The sequence below is a fragment of the Mobula hypostoma genome, chromosome 19 (genome assembly GCF_963921235.1).
Source record: "Mobula hypostoma chromosome 19, sMobHyp1.1, whole genome shotgun sequence".
Taxonomy (NCBI): domain Eukaryota; kingdom Metazoa; phylum Chordata; class Chondrichthyes; order Myliobatiformes; family Myliobatidae; genus Mobula; species Mobula hypostoma.
Window position 1 is genome coordinate 4,303,395 of NC_086115.1, and position 21,149 is coordinate 4,324,543.

Genomic DNA, 21,149 nt, shown 5'->3' on the forward strand with positions numbered 1-21,149 from the left:
GTAGCCCCCGCTAATCTCCCTGCCAGGATATTGGACCCCCTAGGATTCAAGTGTAACCCGTCCTTTTTGTACAGGTCACGCCTGCGCCAAAAGAGGTCCCAATGATCCAAAAACTTGAATCCCTGCCCCCTGTTCCAATCCCTCAGCCACGCATTTATCCTCCACCTCATCGCATTCCTACTCTCACTGTTGCGTGGCACAGGCAGTAATCCCGAGATTACTACCTTTGCGGTCCTTTTTCTCAGATCCCTTCCTAGCTCCCTATATTCTCCTTTCAGGACCTCATCCCTTTTCCTACCTATGTCATTGGTACCTATATGTACCACGACCTCTGGCTCCTCACCCTCCCACTTCAGGATATCTTGGACATGATCAGAAATATCCCGGACCCTGGCACCAGGGAGGCAAACTACCATCCGGGTCTCTGGACTGCGTCCACAGAATCGCCTTTCTGACCCCCTTACTATCAAGTCCCCTATCACAATTGCCCTCCTCTTCCTTGCCCTACCCTTCTGAGCTACAGGGCCAGACTCTGTGCCGGAGGCACGGCCACTGTCGCTTCCCCCGGGTAAGCTGTCCCCCCCAACAGTACTCAAACAGGAGTACCTGTTGTTAAGGGGCACAGCCACCGCGGTACTCCCTATCACCTGACTTTTCCCCTTCCCCCTCCTAACCATGACCCACTTGTCTGCCTCCCGTGGCCCCGGCGTGACCACCTGCCTTCCACTCCTCTCTATCACCTCCTCACTCTCCCTGACCAGACGAAGGTCATCGAGCTGCAGCTCCAGTTCCGTAACGTGGTCCCTTAGGAGCTGCATCTTGATGCACTTGGCGCAGATGTAGACGTCCGGGAGGCTTGGAGACTCCAGGGCCTCCCACATCTGACACCGAGAACAGCAAACTGCCCTCACACTCATAATGCCCCTCTCCTCAAATAACAACAGAAAATGAATGGGGTAGGGTGAGGAAGGCAATCAAGTATAGCTCTACCCCATAAGAGGAGATCTAATGAAACTTTAAAATCAAAGACCTTTCTGATTCTGATATTGAACATGCTAAATATGATAGAAAATCCAGGCTATTAGAATGTCCAAAATGTATGGTTAAATTACTGAACTAAAATTTTGGACAAATTAGAAAGTAACGTCCTACCCCATGTGCTTGACTCTTAAACTCTCAGTTGAGCTTATTATCAGATGCACATGTACAGAGGGCACAATAAAAAAATCTTACTTGCAACAGCATCACATGCACACAGCATCTGATATGCAAGATTCACAAGAAAAATATAAATTAAACACTATTTTACAGGGATGAACATAATTAGAACACATTTAAGTCAATTGTTGTCCAAGGTGATCAAGGCTGTCGTAGTGTTGTGATGCTGAGGTAGTGATTAGGGTTGTGCATATTGGTTCATTAACCAAATGGTGAAGGGAAGTGACTGTTCTTGAACCTGGTGGTGTGAGAGTTCAGGTTTCTGTACCTCCTGCCTGATGGTAACTGAAAGAGGATGCATGGCCAGGGTGGTAGGGATCTTTGATGAAGGATGTTGCCTTCTTGAAGCAGTGTCACCTGATAGTCCAATGTTGTAGAGGGATGTGTCCATCATATACTGGCAAAATCCACTAGTCTCTGCAACTTCTTTTATTCCTGTACATTTGAATAGCTGTACCAATTCATGATGCAACCAGCTACGATACTTTCAACAGTATATAGGATATAGAACAAAACAGCTCAGAAGCAGGCTCTTTGGCCCACAATTTTGTGCTGACCCAATTAAATTAGTAATCAAATGGCCCACTAAACTAATCCCTTCTGTCTACACTATATCCATATCCTTCCTCTTTCCTAACATTCTAAATATCCCTCAGAATTCCTTTATGTATCTGCCACTACCACCACCCCAGGCAGTACATTCCAGGCATCTACCACTCACTGTGTAAAAAAAAATCTTGCCTCTCGCGTCTCCTTTGAAATTGACCCTTTTCACCTTAAATGGCATTTCAACCCTGTTAAAAAGATTCTGACTGTCCACTCTATCTGTGTATCTCATAATGTTAAAAAACTCTAACAGATATGACCCCAGCCTCGACTGTTCCAAAGAAAATAACCCAAGTTTGTCCAGCCTCTTGTTATAATCAATGCCCTCTCATCCAGGCAGCATCTTGGGAAACCTTGTCTGCACATCTTTCCTATAAAGGGGTGACCAGAACTGTATGCATACTCCAAATGCAGGCCTAAACAGAGTTTTATAAAACTGCAACATAACTTCCTCACTTTTGAACTCATTGCCTCGACTAAAAAAGTCAAGCATTTCATAAGCCTCCTTAACCACCCTATCAACCTGTGTAACCACTTTAAGGGAGCTATGAACTTGCACACCAAGATCCCTATGCTCATTAACACTGCCCTTAACAGTGTACTGTCTCTTTGCATTTGATCTATCAAGGTGCAGCACTTCACTTTTGGCCAGGTTAAACTTCATCTGCCACTTCTCGGCCTGTATCGACAACTAATCTATATCCCGCTGTATCTACGTTATCCACAATAACACCAATTTTCATGTCATCTGCAAAGTTACTAACTCAACTATCTACACTTTTATCCAGGTCCAAATAACCAATAAAATATCATCAAAATACCTAACCAAGGGGCTCTCAACAGCAAAATTTTCTTTTATCCAAACAGAGACGAAGTACAATGACATTGCCAATAATTCTCTGAATTCTGATGCATACATACTTTCTCTACACACCAGTGTGGATCTCTTCCTTAGTTGAAACATCCATGTTGCTTGATCCTAAAGTAATACCCTTGGAGCAGAAGAACTGAAATGCACCCAGATTCTTTCAGAGTTTATGAATCACCTTTAGCCTAGCTTGTTTTGAAGGGGTATTTTTGAAAAAAAAAGTGTTCAATGCACAGACTCCTGATAACAATTATGCTATTTATAGTGATTTAGAGACTGCAGATGCTGGACTATGGAATAAATGTGCTTCTTTGCAGATTAGATTCCACATGGCTAATTTGAACTGTTAAATAGCAAAGTAGAGATAGTTTACTATGATGATCCTGTGCAGGGTTAGTCTGTATACTTTGGAAGTTTGTAAGAATTCTTATTGAGATGTGTAAGATTTATAGGTGGTTAACAGGATAAAGACGAGGAGGATGTATCCTTTCATGGGAGGGTTGAGAACAGTTCTAAGACTCAGAATAAAGGGGTTCCCATTGAAGACAGCAATGAGAAAGGATTGTTTTAAGAGGATTGTGTGCATTTGGAATTCACTGCCTTGGAAAGATAGATAGATAGAGGGTTTAAGGGTGTGGGCTGCGGAAGATTCAGAATAGCCATAATTTTATTGAATGACAGCAGAGTCGATTTGTTGAATCCTGTTAGTATTTCTTATGGTCTCAGGTTCCTCCAGAAAGTTGTTTGCTGCTCCAGTTTTCAACATCTGCAGTCTGTTAGAGTCATAGAGCACTACAGCTCAGAAATAAGCACTTTAGCCCATCTAGTACATTCTGGCCCATTCTTCTCCCTATTCCCACCCATCTGCATCAGCCACCAAATCTCTCCCATCCATGTACTTATCCAAACTTTTCTTAAATGTTACAATTTCATCTACGTCCACCATGTGTGCTGGCAGCATGTTCCACACTCTCACCACCTTCCGAGTGAAGAATTTTCCCCTCAGATATCCCTTAAATATTTTATTTTTCACCCTTAACTTCTAGTTCTAGTCTCAGCCAACCTTAGTGTAGAAAGCCTGCTTGAACTTACCTTATCTATACCCCTCATAATTCTGTATACCTCTATCAAATCTCCACTCATTCTCCTACGCTCCAGGGAATCAAGTCCTAACCTGTTCAACCTTTCCCTATCTCAGGTCCTCTGACTGTTTTTTTCTTACTGTTTTAATCTTACTGATTTTTTTTATTAATATTTATCATACACCTTCAAAATAAATAGCATGATTGCATTAAATATATTGCTTCAAGTTTCCTTCAAAATAAATAGCATGATTGCATTAAATATATTGCTTCAAATTTTGTCAGAAGTCTGAGTAAGGAATCCTGTTACTATTGAAAATACATTTTAAAGACAAGCTGGAAAGACTAAAGATAACCTGAAAGGTTTTGAGTGCATTGAATTTTTCTGCTTTTAGGCATATTATGTCCAACCAATGATAAAAGTGTTAAAATAATTTTAATCAAAAGCTTTAATAATACACTAAAATAAATAATAAGGTACACTATTATAAATAATACTTAATGCAATAATGAAAAAAGACATCAGATGTTAACAATACAATACTGACAGACAATGGGATTCATATGCTGATATGCTGATCTTTTTTTTTCGTTTTGCATGGGATAACATGGTTCAGGTGAGCTAAAACCTGAAGGAAATTTTAAGAAGGGCTTGTAAAAAGAAGGGTGGAGATGCGACAGCGGAAGGAAGATGTAATGGAATTGGTTTGCATGAGAGTTCAGAATTGGTGCCAGCAGAATCCTCAGAGTTTGTGATGCTGGAAGAGCGTTCAGAGTTGGGAAAGATCCAAGATTTGAAGAGGAAACTAACTGGTCAAAGTGGTAACACAATGATTTTGTCAGTCAAATTAAGATTGCCACTGGAGAGTTGTAGCTTCTGCTCTTGACCGTCCACCTAGTGGCGTGAGCATGTCCCTGCAAGTGTAAAAAAAAAAGTTTCAAATATGGAGACCTTACACCTAGAATACTTGTTAGGTTTTGTACTTCTCATGAAAGTTGAAATTCAAGTCGGAGTTAAACCCTAATTAGTTTGGCACACACATTAACAAAAGTATCAGTTTCTTAAACGCAATTTTGTTTTACTTCAGTTGGGATTTCTGTTATTCATAGACCATTGAAAACAGAACAGATTTTGCTGATCATGATTCATATCAAACTAATCCCATCCCATCGCAGTCTAAGTGGAATGACATTATCTGTTGGAGCAGATTTTGAACAGTATTGAAATTCTAGTTTTTATTTGAAACTCCATCTGCTAATTTTAGTTGGAGTGATCCTGCATGTCACCTTCCATAATCATTTGCCAATTCCAACATTTTCATGATTCATAATTCATGAATTAAACTTTCAAAAGAAAGTAAGTAAACACAATGAATTTATGAATATTACACAGCAATACTTGATTCATTTGAATCAGGTATTCACCAGAATCACTTGAATCTGGCATAGTTCCGGAGGACTGGAAAATTGCAAATACCACTCCACTCTTTAAGAAGGGAAGAAGGCAAAAGAGAAGAAATTATAAGCCAGTTAGCCTAACCTCAGTAGCTGGGAAAGTGTTGGAGTCTATTACTAAGGATGAAGTTTCGGGTTACTTTGAGACTAACGAAAAAATAAGCCAAAGTCAGCATAGTTTCTATAAAGGGAAATCTTGCTTGACAAATCAGTTTTCTGAGGAAGTGACAAGCAGAGGGGACAAAGGAGAGTCAGTAGATGTCACTTACTTGGATTTTCAGAAAGCATTTGAGAAGGTGCCACACATGAGGCTGTTTATCAAGATGAAGTTCTATGGTGTTACAGGAAAGAAACTGGCATGGATAGAGGAATGCCTGACAGGCAGGAGGCAGCAAGTGAGATAAAAGGGTCCTTTTCTGGATGGCTGCCAGTGACTAGTGATGTTCCTCAGAAGTCGGTATCGGGACCACTACTTTTCACAATGTTTGTCAGTGATTTGGATAATGAAATTAATGGCTTTGTAGGAAAGTTTGTGGATGATGTGAAGATAGGTGGAGGGGTAGGTAGTGCTGAGGAAGCAATGTGATTGGAGCAGGACTTAGCCAAAATGGAAGTATGGGCAAAAAAGTGGCAGATGGAATACAGTAGTGGGAAATGTATGATACTGCATTTTGGTGAAAAGAACAATAGTGTGGACTATTATCTAAATGGGGAGAAGGTCAAAAAACATCAGAGGTACAGAGGTGCAGACATAAGAGTCATCGTGTAAGACTCCCAGAAAGTTAATTTACAGGTTGAGTCTGTGGTAGAGAAGGCTAATACAAATTATTTCAAGGGGAATAGAAAATAAAAGTAAGGAAATAATGTTGAGGCTTTATAAGGCACTAGTCAGGCTGCACTTGGAGCACTGCCAACAATTTGGGCGACATATCTCAGAGAGGATGTACTGTCATTGGAAAGATTCCAGTGGAGGTTCACGAGGATGATTCCAGGAATGAAGGGGTTAACATATAGAACATAGAAAATAGGTGCAGGAGTAGGCCATTCGGCCCTTCGAGCCTGCACCGCCATTTATTATGATCATGGCTGATCATCCAACTCAGAACCCCGCCCCAGTCTTCCCTCCATACCCCCTGATCCCCATAGCCACAAGGGCCATATCTAACTCCCTCTTAAATACAGCCAATGAACTGGCCTCAACTGTTTCCTGTGGCAGAGAATTCCACAGATTCACCACTCTCTGTGTGAAGAAGTTTTTCCTAATCTCGGTCCTAAAAGGCTTCCCCTCTATCCTCAGACTGTGACCCCTCGTTCTGGACTTCCCCAACATCGGGAACAATCTTCCTGCATCTAGCCTGTCCAATCCCTTTAGGATCTTATACGTTTCAATCAGATCCCCCCTCAATCTTCTAAATTCCAACGAGTACAAGCCCAGTTCATCCAGTCTTTCTTCATATGAAAGTCCTGCCATCCCAGGAATCAATCTGGTGAACCTTCTCGGTACTCCCTCTATGGCAAAGATGTCTTTCCTCAGATTAGGGGACCAAAACTGCACACAATACTCCAGGTGTGGTCTCACCAAGGCCTTGTACAACTGCAGTAGTACCTCCCTGCTCCTGTACTCGAATCCTCTTGCTATAAATGCCAGCATACCATTCGCCTTTTTCACCGCCTGCTGTACCTGCATGCCCACTTTCAATGACTGGTGTATAATGACACCCAGGTCTCGTTGCACCTCCCCTTTTCCTAATCGGCCACCATTCAGGTAATAATCTGTTTTCCTATTTTTGCCACCAAAGTGGATAACTTCACATTTATCCACATTAAATTGCATCTGCCATGAATTTGCCCACTCACCCAACCTATCCAAGTCACCCTGCATCCTCTTAGCATCCTCCTCACTGCTAACACTGCCACCCAGCTTCGTGTCATCCACAAACTTGGAGATGCTGCATTTAATTCCCTCATCCAAGTCATTAATATATATTGTAAACAACTGGGGTCCCAGCACTGAGCCTTGTGGTACCCCACTAGTCACCGCCTGCCATTCTGAAAAGGTCCCGTTTATTCCCACTCTTTGCTTCCTGTCTGCTAACCAATTCTCCACCCACACCAATACCTTACCCCCAATACCGTGTGCTTTAAGTTTGCACACTAATCTCCTGTGTGGGACCTTGTCAAAAGCCTTTTGAAAATCCAAATATACCACATCCACTGGTTCTCCCCTATCCACTCTACTAGTTACATCCTCAAAAAATTCTATGAGATTCGTTAGACATGATTTTCCTTTCACAAATCCATGCTGACTTTGTCCGATCATTTCACCGCTTTCCAAATGTGCTGTTATCACATTCTTGATAACTGACTCCAGCAGTTTCCCCACCACCGACGTTAGGCTAACCGGTCTATAATTCCCCGGTTTCTCTCTCCCTCCTTTTTTAAAAAGTGGAGTTACATTAGCCACCCTCCAATCCTCAGGAACTAGTCCAGAATCTAACGAGTTTTGAAAAATTATCACTAATGCATCCACTATTTCTTGGGCTACTTCCTTAAGCACTCTAGGATGCAGACCATCTGGCCCTGGGGATTTATCTGCCTTCAATCCCTTCAATTTACCTAACACCACTTCCCTACTAACATGTATTTTGCTCAGTTCCTCCATCTCACTGTACCCTCTGTCCCCTACTATTTCTGGAAGATTATTTATGTCCTCCTTAGTGAAGACAGAACCAAGGTAATTATTCAATTGGTCTGCCATGTCCTTGCTCCCCATAATCAATTCACCTGTTTCTGTCTGCAGGGGACCTACATTTGTCTTTACCAGTCTTTTCCTTTTTACATATCTATAAAAGCTTTTACAGTCCATTTTTATGTTCTCTGCCAGTTTTCTCTCATAGTCTTTTTTCCCCTTCCTGATTAAGCCCTTTGTCCTCCTCTGCTGAACTCTGAATTTCTCCCAGTCCTCAGGTGAGCCACTTTCTCTGGCTAATTTGTATGCTTCTTCTTTGGAATTGATACTATCCCTAACTTCTCTTGTCAGCCACGGGTGCACTACCTTCCTTGATTTATTATTTTGCCAAACGGGGATGAACAATTGTTGTAGTTCATCCATGCAACCTTTAAATGCTTGCCATTGCATATCCACCGTTAATCCTTTAAGTGTCATTTGCCAGTCTATCTTAGCTAATTCACGTCTCATACCTTCAAAGTTACCCCCCTTTAAGTTCAGAACCTTTGTTTCTGAATTAACTATGTCACTCTCCATCTTAATGAAGAATTCCACCATATTATGGTCACTCTTACCCAAGGGGCCTCTCACGACAAGATTGCTAATTAACCCTTCCTCATTGCTCAAAACCCAGTCCAGAATAGCCTGCTCTTTAGTTGGTTCCTCGACATGTTGGTTCAAAAAACCATCCTGCATACATTCCAAGAAATCCTCTTCCTCAGCACCTTTACCAATTTGGTTCACCCAATCTACATGTAGATTGAAGTCACCCATTATAACTGCTGTTCCTTTATTGCACACATTTCTAATTTCCTGTTTAATACCATCTCCGACCTCACTACTACTGTTAGGTGGCCTGAACACAACTCCCACCAGCGTCTTCTGCCCCTTAGTGTTACGCAGCTCTACCCATATCGATTCCACATCTTCCCGGCTTATGTCCTTCCTTTCTATTGCGTTAATCTCTTCTTTAACCAGCAACGCCACCCCACCTCCCCTTCCTTCATGTCTGTCCCTCCTGAATATTGAATATCCCTGAACGTTGAGCTCCCATCCCTGGTCACCCTGGAGCCATGTCTCTGTGATCCCAACTATATCATAATCATTAATAACAATCTGCACTTTCAATTCATCCACCTTATTACGAATGCTCCTTGCATTGACACATAAAGCCTTCAAGCACTCTTTTACAACTCTCTTAGCCCTTATACAAATATGTTGAAAAGTGGCCCTTTTTAATGCTTGCCCTGGATTTGTCGGCCTGCCACTTTTACTTTTCTCCTTAGTACTTTTTGCTTCTACCCTCACTTTACACCCTTCTGTCTCTCTGCACTGAATGTTTGGCAGTTCTGGGCCTGTACTCACTGGAATTTGGGATCTCATTGAAACGTACGGAATGTTGAAAGGAGTAGATAGGGTGGACGTGGGGAAGATGTTTCCTATGGTGGGGGTATCCAGAACTAGACAGCACAGCCTCAAAATTAAGGGGCGACCTTTTAGGAGAGAGGTAAGGAGGAATTGTCTTAGCCAGAGACTAGTGAATTTGTGGAAAGCTCTGCCATAGACTGTGGAGTAGGCCAAGTCCGTGGGTATATTTAAGGCAAAAGTTGATAGCTTTCTGATTGGTCAGGGCATCAACGGTTATGACGAGTGGGGCAGGTGTATGGGGTTGAATACGATCCATGATCAGCCAGGATGGAATGGCAGAGGAGACTTGATGGGCTGAATGACCTAATTCTGTTCCTGTCTCAGGTTTGGCTAAATTCTGGAAGGGTCGGCACAACATTAAGGGCCGAAGGGCCTGTACTGTGCTGTACTATTCTATGTTCTATGTTCTATATTCTAACCGGAAGACCACAATCTGTGCGGATTGGTGATAATATCTCCTCTGCATTGGCGATCAACACTTGTGCACCTCAGGGGTGTGTGCTTAGCCCACTGCTCTAATCTCTGTATACCCATGACTGTGTGGCTAGGCATAGCTCAAATACTATCTTTAAATTTTCTGATGATATAACTATTGTTGATAAAATCTCAAATGGAGATGAGAGAGCCTACGGGAGCGAGATATACCAACCAGTGGAGCCCTGTCACAGCAACAACCTTGCATTCAGCGTCAGTAAAATGAAAGAGCTGATTGTGGACTTCAGGAACGGTGAGACGAAGGAACACATACCAATCCTCATAGAGGGGCCAGAAGTGGAGAGAGTGAGCAGTTTCAAGTTCCTGGGTGTCAAGATCCTGAGGATCTAAACTGGTCCTAACAGATTGATGCAGTTATAAAGAAGGCAAGACAGTGACTATACTTCATTAAGAGTATGAAGAGATTTGGTATGTGAACAAATACACTCAAAAACTTCTATAGATGTTCTGTGGAGAGCATTCTGATAGGCTGCATCACCATCTGGTATGGGAGGGGCTACTGCACAGGACTGAAAGAAACTGCAGAGGGTTGTAAATTTATTCGGCTCCATCTTGGGCACTAGCCTACAAAATACCTAAGACATCTTCAGGGAGCAGTGTCTCAGAAAGGCAGCGTCCATTATTAAGGACCTCCAGGACCCAGGGCATGCCCTTTTCTCACTGTTACCATCAGGCGAGAGGTACAGAGGCCTGAAGGCACACACTCAGTGATTCAGGAACAGCTTCTTCCTCTTTTCTATCCGATTCCTAAATAGACATTGAACCCGTGAACACTACCTCACATCTTTAATATTTATTATTTCTGTTTTTTGCACGATTTTTAATCTCTTCAATATACGTACACTGTAATAACTCATTGCAGTACTGGATTTACTTATTTATTTATTATTATTATTTCTGCTTCTATATTATGTATTGCATTGAACAGCTGCTGCTAAGTTAACAAAAACCTGATTCAGATTCTGAGTGCAGCTAATATTACAAGGGAGAAGTTGCTCTAAAAGCTGAAAGACCAAAGCGTACATAGGTCACCCGAACCAGATGCACTGCACCCTATGGTCTGAAAGAGGTAGCGGTAACGATTATGAAAGAATTATTCATGATCTTTCAAAAATTATTGGACTCTGGCATGGTTCCAGAGGACTGGAAAATTGCAAATGTTGCTCCACTCTTTAAGAAAGGAGGAAGGTAGCATAAAGGAAATTATAGACCAGTTAGCCTGACCTCAGTGGTTGGGAGGATGTTGGAATCAATTGTTAAGGATGAGGTGATGGAATACGTGGTGACACAGAACAAGATAGGACAAAGTCAGCATAGTTGTCTTAAGGGAAAATCTTGCTGAGGAACCTGTTGGAATTCTTTGAAGAAATTATGAGTAGAATAGATAAAGGGGATGTAGTAGATGTTGTATATTTGGACTTTCAGAAGGCCTTTTACAAGGTGCCACACATGAATCTGCTTACCAAGTTAAGAGCCCATGATATTATAGGAAAGTTACTAGCATGGTTAGAGCATTGGCTGATTGATAGGAGGCTGCAAGTGGCAATAAAAGTATTCTTTTCTAGTTGACTGCCAGTGACTAGTGGTGTTCTTACAGGAGTCGGTGTTGGGACCTCTTCTTTTAATGCTGTATATCAATGATTTAGATGATGGAAGAGATGGCTTTGTTGCCAAGTTTGTAGATGATACGAAGATTGGTGGGGCAGCAGGTAGTGTTGAGGAAACAGGTAGGCTGCAGAAAGAATTAGACAGATTAGGAGAATGGGCAAGAAAGTGGCAAATGAAAAACAATGTTGGAAAATGCATAGTCGTGTACTTTAGTAGTGGAAGTAAATGTGCAGACTATTTTCTAAATGGGGATACAATCCAAAAATCTGAGATGCAAAGGGACTTGGGAGTCCTTGTGCAGAATACCCTAAAGGTTAACTTGCAGGTTGAGTCCATGGTGAGGAAGGCAAATGCAATGTTAGCATTCTTTTCAAGAGGTCTTGAGTAAAAGAGCAGGAACGTGATACTGAAGTTTTATAAGGCACCGGTGAGGCCTTGCCTTCAGTATTGTGAACAGTTTTGGACTCCTCATCTAAGAAAATATGTGTTGACTTTGGAGAAGGTCCAGAGACAGTCAGAAGGATGATTCTGGGAATGAAAGGGTTATCATATGAGGAACATTTGTACTCACTGGAACTTAGAAGGATTTAGAAAGATTGAAAGGGCTATACAGTGTAGATATGGAAAAAATGTTTTCCATGGTGGAAGAGTTTAGGACAAGCCTCAGGATAGAGGGACGCCCTTTCAAAACAGAGATGCGTAGAAATTACTTTAGTCAAAGGGCGATGAATTTGTGGAATTTTGTTGCCACATGCAGCTGTAGAGGTCGTTGGGTGTATCTAAGGCAGAGATTGGCAGGTTCTTGATTGGACGTAGCATCATAGGTCACGGGGAGAAGGCCGGAGAGTGGGGCTGAGGAGGGGATAAAAGGATCAGCCATGATTGAATGGCAGAGCAGACTCAATGGGCCAAATAGCCTAATTCTGCTCCTACGTCTTATCAGGAACTAAAGGAATGCTGAACACATATCTGCAGCTTAATATGAAAAAGACTAAGGAGCTGGTAGTAGACCTGAGGAGAGCTAAGGTACCGGTGACCCCTGTTTCCATCCAGGGGGTCAGTGTGGACATGGTGGAGGATTACAAATACCTGGGGATACGAATTGACAATAAACTGGACCGGTCAAAGAACACTGAGGTTGTCTACGAGAAGGGTCAGAGCCGTCTCTATTTCCTGAGGAGACTGAGGTCCTTTAACATCTGCCGGACGATGCTGAGGATGTTCTACAAGTCTGCGGTGGCCAGTGCTATCATGTTTGCTGTTGTGTGCTGGGGTAGCAGCTGAGGGTAGCAGACACCAACAGAATCAACAATCTCATTCGTAAGGCCAGTGATGTTGTAGGGATGGAACTGAACTAGGCCATCAAACTTTACAACTCCTCCCTTGGATGGTCAGACGCCCTGAGCCAATAGGCTGGTCCTGGACTTATTTCATAATTTACTGGCAAAATTTATGTCTTACTATTTAACTATTTATGGTTCTATTACTATTTATTATTTATGGTGCAACTGTAACGAAAACCAATTTCCCCCCGGATCGATAAAGTATGACTATGACTATGACTATGACTATATGATGACAAACAAAAATGCTGTAGCTCTCAGACCCAATCTTTATCACCGTCTATATAATACTGTTGTTTTTGATTGTCATTTTTCCTGCTTTACAACAAATACCATACTTTCAATCGGTCATAAAGTGCTTTGGGATATCCTGCCCTGCATAAACCTCTTGGTAAAAATACTGTGTTCCGAGCCTAGACTCCGAAGATTATCCCAGCTTTTAACAACAGGTGGAGAGGTAGCACACAATGATCAAGGGACTTTCTAATAAAATGCTTGTTGCGTACAAGAATTAAGTAGAGATTTAACACGTAGAGAAGAGTCATAGATGACGACCGATGTGCTGATTTCCTGCAGCATTTTTATATGTCGTAACTCAAGGGGGTGGCTTCCCATCATTTCCCAAACTTACTGGCAGAAAAGGCAAACCCCTATCAGTGACTTCTCCCACATGTCAGCAATAATTACGCTCACTCAGGCCTAATAAGTTGACCAAATCCTTGACACTAGACTCCTGATAAGGACACACCACTTTGAGATCCATCAAAGAAAGAAGTTACCATAGGAACAGAGGAAGCAATGGATAAAAAAACTTCAAAGTATCAGTGGTAAGATGTAAAATCCACACTTCCTCAAGAAAGGAACATCTGGGGGTGGCACAATGAGAACCTTGGGATGCTTTGCCATCTGGATTTGAAAGTGCCATACAAATGGCCAATGGAGCACACCACCTTCTAAACTCCCGCTCACCTCTTCAAACACCTCCTGACCGACCTGTGGCAGAGTTGCCAGTTCCCACAAAGGGTTCTCCACCTACTTGAGATGGTCAGAGGATGCATTTTATTCTCTGCGTTAAGAGAGTGTCAAACAAGAAGAGGATGTGAAATATCAACAAAGGCACTTACCACTCAAAGTCCTTGTCGGTGCAGTTACAAGGCACTGAAGTCACTACTTCTCTGTATTTCTTCCCCAAAATGCACTGTGTTGCTGGGCGACGTCTCTTGTATATCCTTGTTTCCCCCATGATGCAAGGTTCTCCCTTCAAGGAAACCAAAATGGTAAGAAATTAAGACTGAAGATAATCAATAGTTTGAGTGTTACTGACAATGACCTGCAGTTTGAAATTCTGCACCACAGATAACAATTCATCCGAGCACGTCTGAAAAGAAAGTTCAGCTTAAAACTGTCATAAGACCATAATACCGTAAGACATTCCGAGATACATTTGTTATCAAAGAATGTATAAGTTATGCAACCTTGAGATTTGTTTGCTTACAGGCAGCCTAAAAGCAAGAAATCCGAAAGAGCCCAATTACTAAAGACCAACCTCAATGCGCACAGAGAAAGAGAGAGAAAAAACACTATCATGCAGACAATAGAAGCCAGGTTCAGCAACAGCATTCTGACCCAAATTGAGTCCTTCGATCCAAATCCCCGGAGTAGCCTGGAGTAGGCCCAAAGCCTCAGTATACAGTTCATCCTATTGGCGGGGCAAATTGCTGCAAAATTCACAGACATGAAGCACAGCAGCTGGGGCAGCCTCACAGCCTTAGTGCTATGGAGAGAGGAGCCTCCCCAGTTTATCCGGGCTGGTGTTTAAATTGTCTGAATAGTGGATCGTACCTCACATAAGGACCCAAAGTCCTCTGCAGCGAAGCGCTCCAGGCTTAGATTTTGCGGTCAAAGAAGCCGTTCTCAACCTCTCTAACTCAGCTCAGCATCCAGAGCCATCCAACCTCGCTCAGCTCTGGGCACACTGCCTTTCTAGTCTTTCAGGGTCGACATTTAAATTGACCAAACAGCAGATCATGCCTTGCACTAGGACCTGGGCTCCGTCGTGATGAAACGCTCCGGGCCTAGAGCTTGACACCCAGAGATTTGCTTCAGACCTAGACTTTGCAGGCAAAGAAGCCGTCCTTGACCTTTCCAAATCAGCTCAGTGCTTAGAGCGATCCACCCTCGCACCTGGATTAGTTGGACAGGCATCGGAACTCCTCTGCCTCCTTTTCTCTTCTCTGAATCGTTCACTCCAACCAGCACGGCTCCAACACCAAGTGCGCCGATTTTGTAGCGCATCAGCAGGGCACATCACATGAATTTGCTTTGCCTTTGCTCGCCTTTTCATTGTTTGCAGCAATAGTTTACCACAATTTACTTCAAAATAAAAGTGTTATTAGTAATGTTTTAAAATTGAATGCCTTTGTTTTTTGACTACCATTAACCTGTCGCACACCTTCAGTAGCGCCTTCTTCATCCAAACATAGAGGCAGAATTAGGCCATTCATCATGGATGATTTATTTTCCCTCTCAATCTTATTGTCCTGACTTCTCCCCATAAACTTTGATGCCATTGCTAATCAAGAGCGTATGAACCTTTGTTTCAAATATACTTAATGACTTGGCCTCTGGAGATTCACAGATTCACCGCCCTCTGGCAAAAAAAATCCTCCTTATCTCTAAACTAATGGGGCATCCTTGAGAGGCCTTGCCCTCTGGTCCTAGACTTCCCCACTAATGGAAACATCCTCTGCTCATCCACTCTATCTAGGCCTTTCAGATGACACAGCATGAGTAACCAAATGCTTTAATTTGCCAAAATTAATTGAAATTGTACGTTAAGAATGTCAGTTGTCCAAAATAGCAACTATCCATTTCCTTCCACAGATACTGCCTGACCTGCTGAGTTCCTTCAGTATTTAGTTTATTTCTCCAGATTCCAGCATCTGCTGTCTTTCTAGTGATTCCATGTAGATAGACCATCTTTCAAAGTTTATTTACATAGTCCTATTTTAGCAGGGATTGAAGTCTGCTTTTAAATTAAAGGGCATACTTTTAATTTGCTAGTCATTGGAGAATGTGGTAGATATGATATTGGTCCTATTACAAAAACCTTTTTTTACAGAGTCACTTGCTGTGCATATAAAGGGTATTCACCTCCGCTCCCACCCGCCCCCACGCCGGAAATTTTCATGTTTTATAATTTTACAACATTGAATCACAGTGGATTTAATTTGACTTTTTTTGATACTGATCAACAGAAAAAGACTCTTACGTGTTAAAGTGAAAACAGGTTTCTACAAAGTGATCTAAATTGGTGCTGTGTGCAATGCACTGCTGGCGGCGGTGGTGGAAGCGGATACAATAGGGCCTTTTAAGAGCCTCTCAGAAAGATACATGGTGCTTAGATAAATATAGAGCTACGCACTGGGGAAATTCTAGGCAGTTGCTAGAGTAGGTTACATGGTCGGCACAACCTTGTGGGGCAAAGGGCCTGTAAAGTGCTACAGGTTTCTATGTTCTATTTATGTTCTAAATTAATTACAAATATAAAACACAAAATAATTGATTGCATAAGTATTCACTCCCCCTTAATATGACACACCAAATCATCACTGGTGCAGCCAATGGGTTTTAGAAGTCACATAGTTAGTTAAATGGAGATCACCTGTGTGCAATCAAGGTGTTTCAATTGATTGTAGTAAAAATACACCTGTATCTGGAAGGTCCAGCCGCTGGAGAGTGGGAAGGGAGTGGCTGAGTTGGCTCGACTGGAAGCTGGCTGTGTTTTGCTTGATGCGTGAATGTGGTTTGGAACCTGTTGAGGGAAAGAGAGTGGGGAAGGAATGGAAATTGCTGGGAGGGGGTCGTGTGGGTCCGGTAATGGTGGACAAGATAAGAGGTGGGGTTGAGGGAAAGAAAGTGGAGAAGGAGAGGGATAGAGACTTGGGACTAAAGATAGGCAGCTGGGGAAAGGTGGATTATTGTGAAGGGAGAAATAAAGGGAATGAGGAGGTAGTGAGGGGTTGGATGAATAAAAACCAAGACAAAGGGAATAAAAGAATAAGAAATGATAGTGGAGAAAGCTCTGAAAGTGAGGAAGATGAACAAGCTCAGAGAGGAGGTGTTGTCATAATTAGGTTTAATGAGAAGGCTCAGGGACATATGAAGAAAATTAACCCGTTTGTGCTAACAACAACTTCGATAAATACAATAGGGGAAATAGTATTTGCAAAAGTCTTTAATGATGGCAACTTATTGGTAAGATGTGCGAATGAGGAACAACTTGAGAAAGCACTCAAGCTAAAAGAGATAGGAAAATGCAAGGTGGAATACACTGGGAGGGTGGGAGCACAAAATAGTGGTTGTAAAGGAGTGATCACGGGGATACCAATGAGTATAAATATGGAGGAGATAAAGAGGAATATCAAAAGAGGGAAAGTAATGAATGTTCAAAGACTGAAAACAACAAAGGAGGGAGTGAAAAAGGAAAGTGAATCTGTATTGATTGAATTTGAAGAAGAAAGAGTGCCAACGAAGGTGTTCCTGGGTTTCATGAGTTACCTGGTAAGGGTGTATGTGCCAAAGCCATTGAGGTGCTATAATTGTCAAAGGTTTGGACACGTGGCTAAAAACTGTAAAAGGCAGAGGAGATGTGCTAGGTGTGGGGGTGATCATGAATATGGAAAGTGTGGAACAGGAGTTCAACCAAAATGCTGCAATTGTGGAGGAGCTCATAATGTTGCATATTGTGGGTGTGAGGTTGTGAGATGGGAGACTAAAATTCAAGAAATAAGAGTGAAAAGAAAGATCACTTATGCAGAAGCTGTAAGAATGTCAAGAGAACAGAATAATGCTCCTAATGAACAGGGAGCAATAGGGATACGAGAGAAGCAACAAAGAACAAATGACAGGATTTATGTAGACAAAAAGGCTCTAGTAACATTCATTGCAGGAGTGATTAATAGTATGGCTGAGGTAAAGTCAAAAAGTGACAAAATTCAGCTGGTGGTAAAAGCAGCAGTAAACCATTTAGGGTTAGTAGGACTGACATGGGAGGAAGTGAGGGAGAACCTCAGAAATCAGTCAAGCCAGGAAGTGTCATGTGTTGGTTAATACTAATTATGGTGATTCTTTTACAATGGAATGCAAGGAGCTTACTGGCCAATAGCCAGGAATTCAAGCACTTTAGTGAAGAAATGGTTGTAAAACCGGATGTAGTGTGTATTCAGGAAACTTGGTTGAAACCAACTTTAGACTTTGTGGTATATGGGTATACAATGATAAGGAAAGATAGAAATCTAGGGGGAGGAGGGGGTTGTGCTATGTTAATCAAGCAAGGTACCATATAGGGTACTGGAAAAAGGAGATGATCAGGAATACATAGTGGTGGAAGTGTGGGAGAGAGGGGAGGGAGTGGTTATAATTAACTACTATAATCCATGTAAAAAGTTGGATTTGGACAGCCTATTAAAGATGCAAGGACAAAACAGACATAAAGTAGTGTGGTGTGCAGATTTCAATGCTCATAGCACAATATGGGGGGATCAGATTACAGATCCAAGTGGAAAGGTAATTGAAGATTTGATGGAAGAAAGGGATTTGGTGTGTATGAATGATGGTAGCGGCACAAGGATAGATATAACAACAGGAACTGAGTCAGGGTTAGATATTACGTTAGTGTCTAATACCTTGGCTGGCATTAGTAACTGGGGAGTTTGGACTGCTTCAACAGTAGGCAGTGATCACTACCCAGTTTTGTGTTCAGTGGGTGAAAGAGTTGAAGTAAGGCCAGGTGGCGGAACCCCAAAGTGGGTGTTTGAAAAAGCTGATTGAGGTAAGTTCCAGAAGTTGAGTGAAGAAGGTTGACAAAGATTGATATTTCTGGAAATGTAGATGAATTAAACAGTCTGGTGACTTCAGCAATTATCATGGCAGCAGAAGGATCTATACCTAGGAGTAAAAATAGGATGAATAGAAAACTGGTACCATGGTGGACAGAGGAATGTTGTCAGGCTGTAAAAAAACAGAAATAGAGCATTCAGGCTAGTTAAAAGAACCCATAATATGCAGCATTTGGTTCAATATAAGAAAGCACAGGCAGTGGTGAGAAGAACTATACGTCAAGCTAAAAGGGCAAGTTGGAGGAGTTTTTGCGACAAGGTAGGAAGAACAACAACTGTGGGAGAGATATGGGGAATGATTAAGAGGATGGGAGGAGATAGAAGGGAATGGGAATATCCAGTAATGATATCTGAGGAGGAAATTGCAGTCTCCAGTAGGGATAAGGCTGAGGTCATGGCCAAGTCATTTGTACTTGTACACAGTTCAGAAAATTTGTCTGAAGAAGGGAGAAGAAGAAGGGAAAGAATAATGAGCCAACACCCAGGTGTGTTAAGCAGGAGGGAAGGAACAGATGATATAATTGATGATCCATTTACATTAGCAGAAATGGTGAGAGCAATAAAGAGATCGAGACCAAACTCCCGAGGGAAAGATCTGATGTGCTCTGTGATGCTAAAAAATCTAGGAGAAGGAGAGCTCTTGAAGTTGCTGCATTTTTATAACAGAGTGTGGGAGGAGGGAAGATTACCAAGTGCATGGAAAGAAGCAGTAGTAATTCCAATAAGAAAGCCTGGCAAGGATCTGTCAAAACTCACTAGCTACAGACCAATTGCATTAACATCAAGTATATGTAAGATAATGGAAAGGATGAACACAGAAAGGTTATCATATGAGCTTGAGAAAAGGGGAATGCTGGCAAGTTATCAGAGTGGTTTTAGAAAGGGAAGGAATTCCATGGACTCAGTGATTATGTTAGAGACTGAAATAAGGAAGGCCCAGGCAAATAGAGAGTCAGTAGTGGCAGTGTTCTTTGACATTGAAAAAGCCTATGATATGATGTGGAAGGAAGGATTATTAATTAAACTGCACAAGATGGGGGTTGGTGGGAGAGTTTTTAATTGGATTAAAGATTTTTTGTTCGGTAGAAAAATTCAAGTTCGGATTGGATCAGAATTATCGAAACAGTACATAGTGGGAAATGGCACACCTCAAGGTAGTGTGATTAGCCCGTTACTTTTCATCATTATGATCAATGATGTCTTCACAAAGGTACCAGTGGATATAGGTAGGTCACTGTTTGCGGATGATGGGGCCTTGTGGAAAAGAGGCAGGAACATGGACCATATAATCAGGAAACTACAAGAAGCAATTGATGAAGTGGTGGAGTAGGGTTATGATTGGGGATGTAGATTTTCAGTAGGTAAAACTCAAACTGTATTTTTTACCAAGAAAAGGGTTGAAGTAGGGAAGAAGTTAAGAATGTATGGGGTTGAATTAGGAAGGGTTGCATCATTTAAGTTTCTGGGAGTTATATTTGATTCACGATTAACATGGGCAGACCATATCAGGAAAGTTGAAGAGAAATGTAAAAAAGTAATAAATGTGATGAGATGTTTGACTGGTAGGGAATGGGGAGCAAGTTGTTCAGCTTTGAAGAGAATGTATGTGGCTTTAGTGAGATCTGTATTGGATTATGGAAATATAGTATATGGATCAGCAGCTAGGTCTCTTATAAGGAAACTGGATGTGATTCAGGCTCAGGCCTTGAGAGTGTGCAGTCGGGCTTTTAAAACTTCACCAGTGTCAGCCCTACAGGTAGAAATGGGAATAATGCCTTTGGAACTAAGAAGGATGCAACTGATGGCAAACCACTGGGCTAACTTGCAGGGGCACAATGATTCTCACCTTACTAAAGGAGTGTTGCAGGAGTGCTGGGAAAATGGGAGGTTTCAGAGGGATACCTTTAGTCGGGTAGGGAATGATATTGCGAAAGAATGTGGAGTATTTGATCTGAGGATAAGTCCTTCAGTAGTTTATCCAGTTGTAGCTCCATGGAAGCTTGTATGGCCTGACATAGACTGGCATTTGTTAGAGGTAAAAAGGAAAGAAAGATATAAAACAGATTTGGTAAATGCATTTAACTGTCATGTGATGGAAAAGTATAGTGATTATACTCTCATTTATACGGATGGTGCGAAGGAACCTGAAACAGGAGTGACAGGGTTTGGGGTAGCTATACCAGCAAAAGAAATTGGAATCAGCAGAAGAACATCTAATAAGTTAGGGGTGTTTACAGTGGAGATGCTGGCAGTGTTGGTTGCGTTGCAATGGGTGCAGAAAGCCAGACCATCCAAAGCATTGATATGTTCAGATTCATCCTCAGTTCTAGCAAGTTTAAGGTCTTTTCACACAAACAGTCGGCAAGATGTACTTTATGAAGTCCTTCAGTTAGTTACAAGAATTGCAAATCAGGGAGG

The 21,149-nt window shown here is 42.0% G+C and overlaps 1 protein-coding gene across 1 annotated transcript in view; it reads right to left on the bottom strand.

Moving 5' to 3' along the window:
- LOC134358777 (VPS10 domain-containing receptor SorCS1-like) overlaps nt 1-21,149 on the bottom strand; it is a 1,326,002-nt gene that overhangs the window by 163,067 nt on the left and 1,141,786 nt on the right. Inside the window, exon 16 of the mRNA XM_063071254.1 lies at nt 13,956-14,089. Coding sequence (XP_062927324.1) covers nt 13,956-14,089 — 134 coding nt within the window. The remainder of the gene's footprint in view (nt 1-13,955; nt 14,090-21,149) is intronic.